Genomic DNA, 14,396 nt, shown 5'->3' with positions numbered 1-14,396 from the left:
GTCACGTGACCCTATGTTTACCTGTGACTACATTTACATGTATGCATTTGGTAGACGCTTTTCTCCAAAGCGACTTACATTGCATTATCCTATACATTTGTTTCTAAGTATGTGAAATCCCCTGTGATCGAATTGTTGTTAGCGCCATGCTCGGACCACTGAGCTACAGGAAAGCTAGCAGTGCTGAATAAAGTAAAACATCATCTAAAATAGACAATTTTGGTATACATACGTTTTTTAGAATATTCCTTTGAACATAAGCTACTACTGTCACTTTCATTCGCATACTGATTTCCGTGTACTGTGTTCTAGGGCGATTTGGAATGCAGGGAATGATTCAGTGACTCAATCATTAATACAGTAGTGTCCAAAACTGCTCTGTATCGTATTTAGTATACCGCTCAGTTTATCTGCTATTATGAATGGCAACATTCTTTTTATAATTATTTTCTGCCTTTTTTAAAGAAACATAGTTCTTAGTAAACAAGACATGTTTGTCTCTTTATCATCAGCTAATACATAATGAACTTAAGTGTGGTATGATACAATCCAAAAAGCCATATATTTTCATACACATAGCCATTAATACACATTAGGGCTGTTTATGACAGTGGACTTGTCATGTGTTATGTAATATATTAGTGAGCGACTTTAGACACAGAAGTAACTTTTTACATGTAATGCATCATGAAAGAATACTTAAAATGCTCTTAAATTGTTTTTATTTGGCTAAGTGCTGTTCTATTATAAGTTGAGCTCAGAGCTCAAGCTCCCCTTCGAAGATGGCAAGCTAAGTATATTTACCATTAACAATTAAGACAGAATGGGCAGCGAACTTGTGAACTCTGACCTAACCGATTCACAAGTATCATTTTCAGCTTTCTTACATAAACACTTTCTTCTATTTTTGCGTTGTTATTAAGGGAAAAAGCATCAAGATCTGATTAGAAGACTTCAACATTCAAGTCCTGCATTTGAGGATTTTTTCTGCAGACAAGCAATGCATCAAGCAGCAGTGTAAAAGGAACCAGTATATTGGAATTAACCAGTGAACTTTCAACAGGATTTGCTCCTCTACCATTCCCAGGTTCATCAAATCCATATGAGTCAACCAGTTACTGTGTAGAATCATTTGTTAACTCTAATTCTGCACTTAAAGCCAAAATATGCTGGGCGATAAAAGTTGCAAGTAGCCACTATTCCTACAAAGCTTGTGAGAATGCAGGGGCCATTTTGCAAGCCATGTTTCCTGACAGCGACATAGCAAAACAGTTTACATGTGGAGAGGAAAAAGTGGCATACCTCACTGTATTCGGGTTAGCTCCTTATTTCTCTTCCCTAATGAAAACCAGTGCCAAGAATAAGTCTGGCTATGTACTTCTATTTGATGAATGTCTGTATCAAGAAATGGAAAAATGCCAGATTGACGTACACTTAAGATTCTGGAATGATAATTAAGTAATCTCGAGGTATCTGATTATCTTTTTTACAAGCCACCGCACTGAAGAATCAATCTATGAGAAGGTTTAGACAGTGTGTTGCGATATCGGCTTCCAGAATTTGATTCACCTGTCGACGGATGGTCCAAATGTGAATGGGAAGCTCCTCACCATGGCCCAACAAAACATAGAAGAACAAACAGTCAAGAAAATGCTCAATGTTGTAAGTTTTGGTTTGCATGTAATTCTCAATTCCTTCAGAGCGGGGTGTGCGTCCACCAACTGGGAGCTGGAAAATGCTCTTACCAGCCTTAGTTGGCTATTCAAAGATGTTCCAGCTCGTATGGAGGACCATGTACTAGTTACCGGTTCCACATCCTTCCCTCTTGACTTCTGTAATGATCGATGGCTGGAAAATGTGGAGGTGGTTGAGCGTGCCCTACAGATTTGGCCATCTCTAAAAATGTACATCAGTGCTGCCGAAGAGCAAACAGAACCCTCTACTCAGTCATTCATATCTGCCAAGATGATCGTCCAAGACAATCTTTTCCCTGCAAAGCTCAACTTTATAAAGCCGTTTATGAGTTGTGATCTCACCAATATGCTGAGAAACCTAATGGAGAAGTTCATCAAGCTCAGTGTCATGAAGAACGCAACAACCACATTGAAGCTTCTCAAGGTCGACTATGCCGACCCAGTCAACCATGTGAATGTGGCCAAACTGAGAGTGGGATTTGTCACGGAGCAAGTCCTTGATAAGAGCTTAAAGAAGAATTCTGTTGTCTTGCGTCTCTAGGCTACACGTGACAGAATAGCCAACCTTAAATATGGATTATCTGCGGCTCAAGACTTCCTCGTTCTGAATCGCAAGGTGAGCTGGAATGATCGCTCGCTTAATGCATGTTTTTTGTTGGGATTTGATGATGACTCCCTTCGGTGTCTGTGTCCTGAGTTCAAGGACAGACCCGTTGTGGAGTTTGTCGATCTCATCCAGTGCTGATTGGGTGCTCAACTCCGTTTAAGCGAAACCATCCCGGATGAGATCGATCATCATCCAATCCCGTCTGTGCACGTGGCGAGCGATCCGACTCACCTCACGATCTCTCCGAAGTCCTCCACCGGAGACAGAGCGCACAGAAATCCGGGGTCTGCAAAGCCTGCTGCCCAGCCTCTAGAGCCGACTAAACTGCCGCTAAAGATCGCTGCCCAGCTGACAGACTCCGCCACCAACCGGCTACATGAGCCGGTTAAAGGGGACATGCTCTCGGAGCCGGTTAAAGGGGACCTGCTCTCGGAGACAGTTAAAGGGGACCTGCTCTCGGAGCAGGTCCCGTCCGGCCTTCCAGATCCCATCGAGCCAGTCCCATCCGGCCTTCCAGATGCCATCGAGCCGGTCCTGTCCGGTCCCGTCCGGCCTTTCAGATCCCATCGAGCCGGTCCCTTCCAGCCTTTCAAATGCCTTCCAGCCTGTCCCGTCCGGCCATCCAGAGGCCCTCCAGCCGGTCCCATCCGGCCCATCCGAACTACCTCGGGTCACGGGGAGCCTGCGCCTATCTCAGGAGTCATCGGGCATCAAGGCAGGATACACCCTGGATGGAGTGCCAACCCATCGCAGGGCACACACACTCACTCGTTCACTCACACACTCACACCCTACGGACAATTTTTCCAGATATGCCAATCAACCTACCATGCATGTCTTTGGACCAGGGGAGGAAACCGGAGTACCCGGAGGAAACCCCCGAGGCACGGGGAGAACATGCAAACTCCACACACACACAAGTCGGGAGCTGGAGGTGTGAGGCGAACGTGCTAACCACTAAGCCACCGTGCCACGTTTACTTATTTCTGACATAATTCTAGTAATTGTCCTGTAAATAGTTTATGTCGACTGAGTTTTATGGTAGGCATTAACATCTACTGGCTGTCAACATTATATAATATTCTCCTATTTAAAATGGCTTTTCATCAAAACTGTCCATAATATTCTATATATGTTGTTGACAGATAATCATGTGATGATTGATGCGAATAAATATGTATGAGCAGTAACCTTTGGCATGGGGAGAGGAACACGTTGTGTTCAGAAGCGGACAGGTATCTTGCTGAGCTGACATCAGCGTTCTGAACGAGGAACAAGCACCTCACAGCATGAGCACAAACCATTAAGAGCCCGCTGCTCATCAATCTCCTGCTACGTATAGACATCAGACCTGTGGGGAATGAGCCTTTTTATTCATTAATATTGATTTAACATGGCTTTAAGATACAAGCTATAAAAGACAAGAAAACTATTTACATAAGAAAATGCAGAAAAATACAACGGGCAATTTAAAATGTAAAACTAAAAAACATAACATTTTATTTGTATTAAACTGTTTTTTACTACATATAGAGTAAAGTGGGACATCATCTGTCCAACAGATATAAAAGTTGCTAGGCAGGTCTTGTGTTGTGGTAACCCGCTCTCAGGTTGCTAACAGTCTCAGAGCTCTGTGTGTTCCTGTTTATTATTCCTGATAAGAGCTCAGAATGCTTCAGACTTATGCAGAACCCACAGAATGAGCCTGCGAGGGGTATTGTAAGCATTCTACAGATGCTGGTGGTCTCATATGGCTTCTTGTTTGATCTCAGAACAGATCTTATATTATTTTATGAAAGTTTATTCTGTAGAATTGAGATGAAATGATGGTCCTGGGGAGAGTTTGGTACCTGGCAACTGTGACTGATTAAGTTTGGCACTGGAACTTCAACCTCTGTTTCTTCTCATGAAAGTCTGAGTGGAGCTGAACTTTGGATTCGATGTGCACATGTTGTATATTGCTGTACATTGCTGAAAATGGAGTATCATAGGCCAGTGACATGCTCTGTAAGTACTAGATCCTTTAATATTGAAACTTGTTTATTTGTTGTACATATGGAGAAATGTTATTTGTCCATTTTATGTTTAGATTTACAGCACAAGAAAGAGTCATACAGGTTTTGAATGACATGACAGGGAATGAATAAATGACAAAATTGAACTTTTGGTACCAAACAACTTACATTGTGTTTGATATCGTGTTATTATGATTAGTATTTGATGGAGGCATTCATCCATCCATCCATCCATTTTTTTCATTGTCTTGTGTTAGAATCATATAATTAAACATGCTATTTTTTTTTTTTTTTCCACACAGTTGGAAAAAGAGATATTTGATTTGCCGTCACATGACGTGATTTCCAATATTCTGTCAGAGTACCTTCACATCGATAAACAGCCTACATCTCAGACCAGACCTGAACCTGAACAACAGAAAATAAACCCAGAGCTCAACCAAACTTTTGATCCACATTCACCACACAACAGGTTAAGTTTAACACATTAAGGATTTCTAGAAATATCAGTTGTAGTAATCATTTTATCACGGTTTTTCCCTGCTCATTTGTGTCTATGATTTTTTTAGTCCCCCTGTACCTGTTATAAAAGATGATCCACAGACAGATGAAGTCGCTGAACATCAAACTAAAGTGAGTATTAAAATTATAGAAGGTTTCAAAGCAACATCATGAACGTACGTTACTGCCATTGTTGGGTAAGTTACTAGTAATTAAATACTAGTTACTCATTACATATTCAATAGTGTAGTTAGATTACTGAACAAATTACTCTCTCAAAAAAGGATTGAATTACTTATTACTAATTACCTTCTATGTATATCCTATATCAACCATGACTCATTAAGTGAATCTAGGATAGACATGAAACATCTCTTTTAATTCATTCAAATGAATAATATAAACCTACATAAAGGATTCGTATTAACTGATTCAAACATAGACTTTGAATTTAGATGTCAATTCCACTATTGAACTATTACACAGTATTTAGTTCAATTACATCAGAGGTTACTGTAATTCAATTATAATTATCCCTTACTTAACTTTTTCAAGTGAAAATAAATACAAATTACTTGGGTTGCACCCAACACCCAGCGCTTTTGTGGGCCAAATGTAACTTTTGGTACACTCCCAAAATGTTTTTTTCTGAAAACAAGCTAAATAAATAAGTTAATTTCATTATAGCTAGCAAGTTAAAAGTATGTCTAGACAGTATTGTTTGGGTTACCAGTAAAAGAACCTTTACTTGGCTAAACTTAAATGTGACAAATTTACACGACCTATTTAACAAATAGATTATTTCATAAAATTAACATACAAAAAATTCAACAAATTGTTTATTTAATACAATAACTATTCGGTACAATATAATATTAATATAAATAAAATAATGTATTAATAGTTATATTATAAGCCACTAGCCAGACCAGTAAACAAACACAGATCAGAAATTAACTTCAGGCCAAGCGCGTTACATTTATGTTTTCGCTGTCAAGTGAAACCTTGTATGTCCAAAATGGCTCAATTAAAAAAAATAAACACATCTTTTAATACAATAAAACTGCTGACATGCTCTTTTGAATACTTTTTTTGGTTAATATGTGCAATGAACAAACATGAAATGTGACCAATAGTAATGATTTTTTTTAAATCATGAAATATAGATATACAAGGTTGATGTGTATGATAGCCCAGAATTCCTTCACAGAAATTCTCCCTCCCAACCTTCAAGAGAGAACTCTTGGTCATGTTTGAAAATAAAATGTTTATGGAATAAACTTTCCATAAGGAGAAAAGGATTACTTGAAATGTAGCGTAGTGTTTGTGAAGGTCAGGAGGTATACAGAAGGTTTGGGTCCAGTGAGGGGCAAAAGCTTTTTTAGTGTCCGTCAGGCCCTCCTTTCTCATGTCTCGGTCGGGAGTCTGGCTGACGGGTAGCGATTAAATGGTCGGTTCCATTTATTATGCCAGCTTGAATCTCCCATACAGGAAGAGGCTGTCTGAGGATAGATCTGAAATCAATGAGACCGCAATAATAGCAGAATATAACCAAGCGGATGCCCATAATAAAACAATCTAGGCGAACATACAGACAAAGCAGAAAGAACATGAATGCTCTCTCTCGCTCTCTCGCTCTCGCTCTCTCTCTCTCTCTGTTTTTTATATATTGTGAATTTTAGCAGTATTTATGTTTGATATCCTGTTGGATTATTTCAGATTACAATTACTTTTTGAATACATTTGCTTTTAAATGAAAACTGTAGACACATACATGTCACCTTGAGATGGGCCACAAGGGCTTTTTATTGAAAGGAATGAAAATACATTATCAGCTTTTCTTCTTTCATCATCACAGAGAGAGAGAGAGAGACCCAAATTTTTATAATGTGATTGTTTGGAGCCAATTCTCAGGCACCCCATCCGCAGGGTCCGATCTCAATACATTCACTCTTTCATTGGGTTCAGAAGACCCACTCCTCATCTCCGCCCCTTCGTGGGGTCCCATCTCATCACTGATCATCATTCTCACCTAGCATGTGTGCCCTTTCAATTATGCGCTCAATTTCTTTCAGATGACCCAAGGGAGACACAAGCACACTGGCCCAGATTGGAATCGTCTAATCGGTCTCTCATTCAAACCCTTCCATTTCTGCACGGCTGACGCCCACTCCCAGTTCAGTCAGACCCCCTTCCTATGCATGGTGACCCTACATGATACACATGAAAGAACCCTCGCTCACGTGTCGCAAGACATGCAGTTAACATAATAGCACAAAAGGATGCCTGATGGTGTGGCACATCCCATGTCCCTGGGCTGTTCTCTGTTTAGCAGAAGGTTGATGCCACAGGTCTTATTGTTCAATCGAACAAACATTCAAGATTTTTTAAATTGAGCTCTGATGATATGATTCCAGCTCTGTCTGGTTTATTTATAGCTGCTTCTCTCTGTCTGTCTCTATGATTTGATCCACATCCAACAGTTTTGCAAGGGATTCTGGGAATTTATACACCTTTGACCTGCTAGATCTCATAGTAATTCTTGAATTCTTTGTATACTCGGATCTCACTCAGGTCTCAGTATCTGCCTGCGGTTACAGTCTCGAGTCGATTATATTGTACTGCAGTGAGTCAAGCTGTTGTCTAAACACAAACACATTCTCTTCCCCTTTAAAAGCATTAAAGAACAACATTAAAAGCCATTGTTGATTTACATTTTTAGAAAAATCAATAATAATTTAAGAAATTCGTAAAACAAATTTTGCATGAAAACAAGACTGCTTTTAGTTTTAATACTGTTTTGGCGCCATGGAGACACAGTGAGTAAATATGAGCAGGGCTTTAATGCCCTCTAGTGGCAGTAGTTTTTTACTACTGGATAGCTGCTCAAGAATTTATTTTGTTGTGTTTTAATGATGACTGTTATAAGAGGTGTTTGTGTGAAAGACATGATACATGACGTGTCTTGTTGATAGATAGTTGAAATGAATTATAAATTAAACAATTTTAATTTATATAATAAAAACGATAATGTTATCACTTAGAAAGTAACAATAATGGATTTAATGTTGAATAAGTTTGTTATTCTCACTGTTGATTTAACATTAAATCAATTATCTTTGCTATCTGCAATGTGATTCCATTAATTTATTTTATTTTATCAATGATCTTTTATTTATAAAGAGGGAGAGGTAGACAGTAGTGAGGTATTTTTATTGTCAAGTACGTTTTCAAATTTCTGTCCTTTATAATTTTTTTACTATAAAGATTTTCCTACCCTACATTAAAAAGGATATTATCACGTCTCCACCACATTTCATAAATGTATTTCAATACACTTTTTAAAACCTCAATACATATTCTTAAAGGTGTTAGGTTTGTTTAAAAAATACATCTTTTTCTACATTACATATTTAAGTGTAGTGAAGTAAAAACTTTGATAGATGCTTTTTAATGTTGCAAAGTAAAAGTATTTCAATTGTAAAAAACCTTCAAGTTTCTGTCAAAAGGTACCATGGTAATACCATGTTTCAATAGCAATTTACTTCAACATCACGTAATTTTACATGTAGCGCTATTTTTTATATTTTGTATCAATAATTTATGCTTTTGAAGGATTAGTTCACCTTCAATATGAAAATTCGGTCATCATTTACATGCCCCTTTGTCATTTTATAACCTGTATACGACTTTCCTTCTTCTGCAGAGAAGATATTTTGAAGAATATTTTTTAAAAACCATTGAAGTGCATTGGTTTCCATAATCAGTGTCCATAACACTGAAGTCAATGAGGACCCAGGGTTTTTGGTTACCAACATCTTTCAAAATATCTTCTTTTGTGTTTTGATAAGAAGGAAAATCACACCGCTTTAAAATGACAGAGTGAGTAAATGATGACGGAATTAGAACTATTCTTTTAATTTTCTAATTAGAAAGTAGAGTTAACAACTGGAAGAGTAATAAAACTTGAAAAACATTATGTAAATAAAGTTAAGTGTCATATTCAAAAAACACAACTGAAGCCAAAATGTTTATAATTGTCTGTATTTCTCCATCAGGAGCTGGAGAACTACCGTACAGCCATGCACAGGATGGCAGATGACATCATCATCCTGCGTTCTCAGGTGAGCAGTCTGGAGTCTGAGAACAGTCAGCTGAGACGTGATCTCTCCCTGCATCAGGATCTGGGTCACACCCTGCTGGATGACATTGATGTTGACGTCATGACCAGGGCTGAGATTGCTGATCGGATCGGTATAATTCCTCATATTGTAATCTTGTTTAAGCATGCTCAGAGAAGGCTTCGGTCCTCATTGTGCACATTAATGGTTAACATTGGCTACCTGAGAACCAACCACGGGTAATGCTGCAGTTCTTTAAGCTCAAACTAAATAATTGTTTACTCATTTTGATACTGAGAAGTTGATAGAGAGAAGTTTTACAATGCAGTTCAATGACGTAGTGTAGAAAGTTATTTTCAGACTTTCGCATTTCAGAAAGAAGTTGCTAATCCTCCCAGGTTTTATATCCTTGTAGCTGTGTTGAGGATTGATAAAACGTCTCATTTAGCTCAAGGAATCTGATAAGCACTCGCTGTCTAATCTGCTGAAGGACAGCGTGTGTCCCTCACACACACGCATGCAAGGCTCAGTTTAAAGGACACGTCGAAGACCTTTGAGCCCTTCAAAGCAAACGCAGGCTTTAATTTCCTACCTATGGGAAATGCTTCGTGTTTAGATAACGCCTGGAATATTTTCTCCAAAAGTACCTCTGCTGTCACAGTCAAACTGTTTATGTTTTTGCCGTCCTTTGAAAGCCTTCAGTTTCACACTTTCGGCTAAGTTTAAAATCCATCATTCATTGAAGGTAAATTCTTAGCTATTCAAAGTACTCTATTGTTCAAGATTGGAACTATCCCTTTATATGATGTGATGTATTTACAGTGTTTCGTTAATTATTTAGTTACACATCTATTTTTTTGTTAACCTTTTATTGTTTATATAGCTATTATCAGTGTCTTCTGTTGTAGCTTCTCTGAAGTTAAAGCTGACCAGTGAAAGCAGCCGGGCCACTTCCCAAAATGACAGAATCCAACAGCTTCAGAATGAGTTGATCAAGGTGTGCTTCCATCAGACTTGAATTAAATCCTTTAGTACCGAAGCAGCAGACTTCCTCTTGAAAGCTCAGGGGCTACATTGACTGGTACACATGAGTGATATTTGCTGGCAGTAGGAAATGATTTATTAAATGCATTAATGCTTTCCTCTCAAGATCACTGATTAAATCCGGTCATTGAGTTTGTTTTCATTTGATGAAAATGCAAAGGGCAAGCAGGCATCTTTAACACAGATGTTACACTTAAAGGTCCCTTTGAAATTAAAAAGACAATTCTTATTTTTTCTTGAAATATAGCGTTCATACTAAATAGCTTGTCAATGTGGGCCATTCTCTTTTTAAATTCCATGTATTCCTTATAATCTTCAGTTAAAGTGTGAAAATACACTTACGCCCTGAAATGACTATCCGTCTCAAATGATGTAAACTAGACGGCTTGGGCAGAGCATCCGTTAACTCCTTCCTTTCAACTGTCAGTCTGCTGCCAGTTTCATTTCAAAATTCAACTGTTTTTACACATCCAATCAATTCGCAGGAAAAAATGCAAGTCACCTTGCACCTTGCTGTTCTCCTTAGAAATTCCTTTTCAATTGGAAATGTGTCAGAATGCGGCAGTAAAAACGATCAAAACTTCAAGTCCATAGGGACTTAGCATATTCGGTTTTATTTATACACTGTGAATGTTTCATTTTGGTCTCCACAAAAACTTTCTTATGTGCATTATAAATGCATTCATATTGTATTCGTCTATGATCTGTTCAGCACAGCACTCTTATTCTCCTATTTTATTCTTTTCATGCAGTTGGGGGAAATTCAAAAAATTATAAAAAACAGTTCAGATGTTCTTGTTATGTTATGACTTACCGGGTAAACAACACTAAGAAGCATTCCTGGCAAATAAGTTAACAGACTCAGTTAAAGGTGCTGTGTGTTGTTTTTTCCCGGTATCTATTGCACTCTAAAACATAATTATGTGGGCTCAGTAAATATCACAGAAATAAACAGCTATATTAACTTAAGTTTTTAATTAACAAATTATAATTTTAATATACACTTGGTGATTTCTAATAGAAATATTTTTGTTTCTTCAGTATATTTCATTGATTCACAGCTGGAGTTAGCCATTGGTTGCAATTCGCAATCTCACCTCTATATCTGCTAAAATCTCCACGTTGCTGCTTCAACAAATGTGTATGGGTTTTGAGTTCTTTACTTTGTTTATTCCAGAAAAACGACGCTGAGAAAGAGTTTATTCAATTGCAAAGGGTCCATCAACAGCAGCAGGCGTTGTTAAAGAAATATCAGGCCCGTAGCAGCAAGATAACTGCACTGCAGGAGACAGTTCACCAACAGGACAAGGTATCTAGCTGCCGTACTACTGCATGTAAATGTCCAGCAATTTTAATGTCATGTATCGTTTGGTCTCATTTTTAGACACAATCCCAAAAAAAGGTTGGATCAGAACCTGCACAGTATGTTGTGGTCTTGATGTCATAATTCTTTAATAAAGGTTTATCACCTTATGTTTCAACTATAATTGAATAAATTGGTGTATGTACTGAGGATCATTTAGGGTTTTTGTCTCATAAGTGATGTTCAGTATGTTCAGTTATTGTGTGTGTTGTGTTAATTCACTGGCAGGTCATTGAGAAGATGGAGACAATATTGGATGCAAAGTTAAGGGAGAGAAATCAAGAGAATCCAGAAAAGAAGAAACGTAAAGGTGGGTCTCTTGCACAGGCTGAATGAAATCACACATGCTCACAGTTCACTGCACACCCATTGAAAATATGTACACTTCAGGTTACTTTTAGTAGGTTTACTTTGATATTAGAATATTTAGTAAATAAAGAATTAAAAACTTAAAACTTAGCTATGTAGGCTTCTAGTGGTATACTTTTAAGTGTACAAGTATCTTCAGACTAAATTGGAGTCACTTTTTATTTTATAAAACTATACTTCTTAACTGTAGCCTACTTGGGGGCGGTTTCCCGGACAAGGATTATTTTAAATTAGGATTAGGCCTTAGTTAAATTAGCATATTTAAATCAATTTAAAAAAACATACTTAACAATAAACATTACTGGTCTAAATCTTGAGACAAAACAATCGCACTGATATATTTTTAGTTATGTCAGTGCAAGTTGTTTTTGATCAAGACACATCTAACATTTAAATTAGTCTAGGACTAGGGTTAAACCCCATAAGTGTAACAGTAAACTGAATACACGACAAGTTTACAACAAGGTTTTTTGTTTGTACTACAACTACACGTGAAAGTTATAAAGGTTTATAATACTTGTTTAATCTCAACTCAACTTTTATTTGTAAAGCACTTTTTACAATTCTCATTGTTACAAAGCAGCTGTACATGAAAACATGTTAACTATAAGCAATACATTAAATATCATACATGTACTGACACACCCAATAACACTCACCGAGAGAGATAGAGAAGATAAAAGATAAACGCTGGTAATATGTTATGCAGACTATCAATTCCTCTATGTGGTGATAATAATTCACGCAAAATGTTACATTTAAGAATAATATTAACAAGTACAAAATTCTAAAGCTGATGTCAACAGCACCCCGGTGAGCAAAACGAATGCAAACAGCGGCGAGGAACCAATGCTCCAATTTTTACAAAACTCATTGTCTGAAAAGCGAGGTGTGCTGTGATTGGCCAGTTAACCAGTGGGTAGTGATTGGTCGAATACTGCAAGCATGTGACGGAAATGTAACGCCTCGTACCATATTTAGAACATCAGGTTCCAAATCAATTGTACTGACAGGTACGCCCACCTTACTTGCATATACATTTGAGCAGTCTTAGTCAAATCATACCATGAACTGACGTAGATTTGTGGGGTGTGGTTACACGAGGAGTTTCAGGCAGGTCTGGGTGAGCATTCGCTTTCAGATGGATTGCATCTTTTGTTCTTACACTTTCATTTTTGCAATTTTACGTGTCTAATACATGCATGGCGAACTTATAACACACCAAAGACACAGAAAAACATGTTTTCTCGCCAGGTGACCCCTTTAATTTAATATTAATATGTTAAGTAGACTAATAGGCTAGCACATTTGTTGTAAGCGACTAAAAATGCATTGAATTCATTTAAGTTAATATCTCTTTAATTGTGAGCGACATAAACTTACAGTCATGACAGTGGATAGCTCATATAGGAGACAGGTTTGAATCCGGCCTATACCACATATTTAATATACCGTGGTAACGTAGGAACAGTAAGGTAGATGTGCTGTGTTTATTCAGATGAAGAGCACAAGATGAGAGAGATTGAGACTGTGCTTGCAACAGAAAACTCTCGACTTAGAGAAGAACTGAACAGACTGCGTACTCAACCCCTTCAATTCATCATTCATCAGCCTGTACAGGTAAACATCATTCATATTACTCTAAACTGTACACTTGAAACAGACTGAACAGCACTAACTAAACGTTTTAATTCATGTGTTTTTTTGTCTCAGTCCCATCAGTCTTTCTCAGACAGTGAGAAACTGGAGTTATTAACACAGCTGGCGAGAGCTGAGGGTCGAATCCAGTCACTGGAACAACAGGTTTGCTCTTTTTTATGGTGTCAGAAGACAGACATATTTTAATAATGTAAAGTATTATATATAACACACTGACAAGAAATATTCAAACTTAAATTATTTTATTAGCTTTACTCATAGAAACCACATAGAAACCACACCTGTCCAGAGACAGGACACAAGCAAAGCTTTGATGAGTTTTTGAAGTATTCCAGAAAATAGTAGCACCATTCCATGCTGTAGCATGAACGTCACTAAAAATAAGTTCAGCACAACCTCAAAAGCATCTGTTTGTTTGTAGAACCAATGGTAGGAATATGCTTATCCTGTGGTCATGTTCATTTCAGCTGAAGGAGAACTCCAGACAATGGGGTAAAGAGAAACAAGACATGTTGACTAGACTAAGTGAATATGAACATGGATTTGCTAGAACATCAACTATGGTTCTTCATGACCTGCCTGTGGTGAGTTATGTAAGCATATTTTTGTATATGTTTGACACATTCATAAATGCATTACATAGAATACAATACAATAATTGCATAATGTAGAGTAATTTAACTTTTGTAACTTTTGTAATGGTCTAATAGAAAAGTGTGACTGATTCTGTGTTGGGGCGGGTTCGACATGGACAACTGGACCCTCTGAAATAACCACAAACCTCATGACTGAATTCAAAAGCAATTGATTAGAAAGTTATATGTTTTTTTTCTAATAATAAAGTGTATGAAAATAAAAATATCTCATGTACTTATTTATCAATGCTATCTTAATTTCAGAATTTTCTACCTCCTTATTAAACACTATCAATATTTTAATATATTTACTAAAGGACACATAACGTAAAGTACTAATCAAAATATTGGACACACCCTATCATTTTTATTATAGTTATAGGTATTG

General features: G+C 37.4%; 1 protein-coding gene across 2 annotated transcripts; it reads left to right on the top strand.

The window, feature by feature from the left end:
• The first annotated feature begins 3,973 nt into the window (after positions 1-3,973).
• ccdc33 (coiled-coil domain containing 33) lies at positions 3,974-14,171 on the top strand. Of its 2 annotated transcripts, XM_056740068.1 has the most exons (11): positions 3,974-4,308; positions 4,619-4,788; positions 4,886-4,949; positions 8,876-9,071; positions 9,847-9,935; positions 11,160-11,291; positions 11,574-11,655; positions 13,213-13,334; positions 13,428-13,517; positions 13,841-13,957; positions 14,084-14,171. In XM_056740068.1, the coding sequence occupies exons 1-11, from the start codon at positions 4,279-4,281 to the stop codon at positions 14,144-14,146; spliced, it is 1,155 nt and encodes a 384-aa protein (XP_056596046.1). In that variant the 5' UTR covers positions 3,974-4,278; the 3' UTR covers positions 14,147-14,171. The 2 variants fall into 2 exon arrangements, with proteins under 2 accessions (XP_056596046.1, XP_056596045.1); XM_056740067.1 differs by lacking the exon at positions 14,084-14,171 and having other exon boundaries at positions 13,841-14,049.
• Positions 14,172-14,396: the final 225 nt, after the last annotated feature.

The sequence above is a fragment of the Triplophysa dalaica genome, chromosome 24 (assembly GCF_015846415.1).
Source record: "Triplophysa dalaica isolate WHDGS20190420 chromosome 24, ASM1584641v1, whole genome shotgun sequence".
Classification (NCBI taxonomy): Eukaryota; Metazoa; Chordata; class Actinopteri; order Cypriniformes; family Nemacheilidae; genus Triplophysa; species Triplophysa dalaica.
Note: the sequence above shows the minus strand (reverse complement) of the source record. Positions and strands in the feature narration are given on the sequence as shown.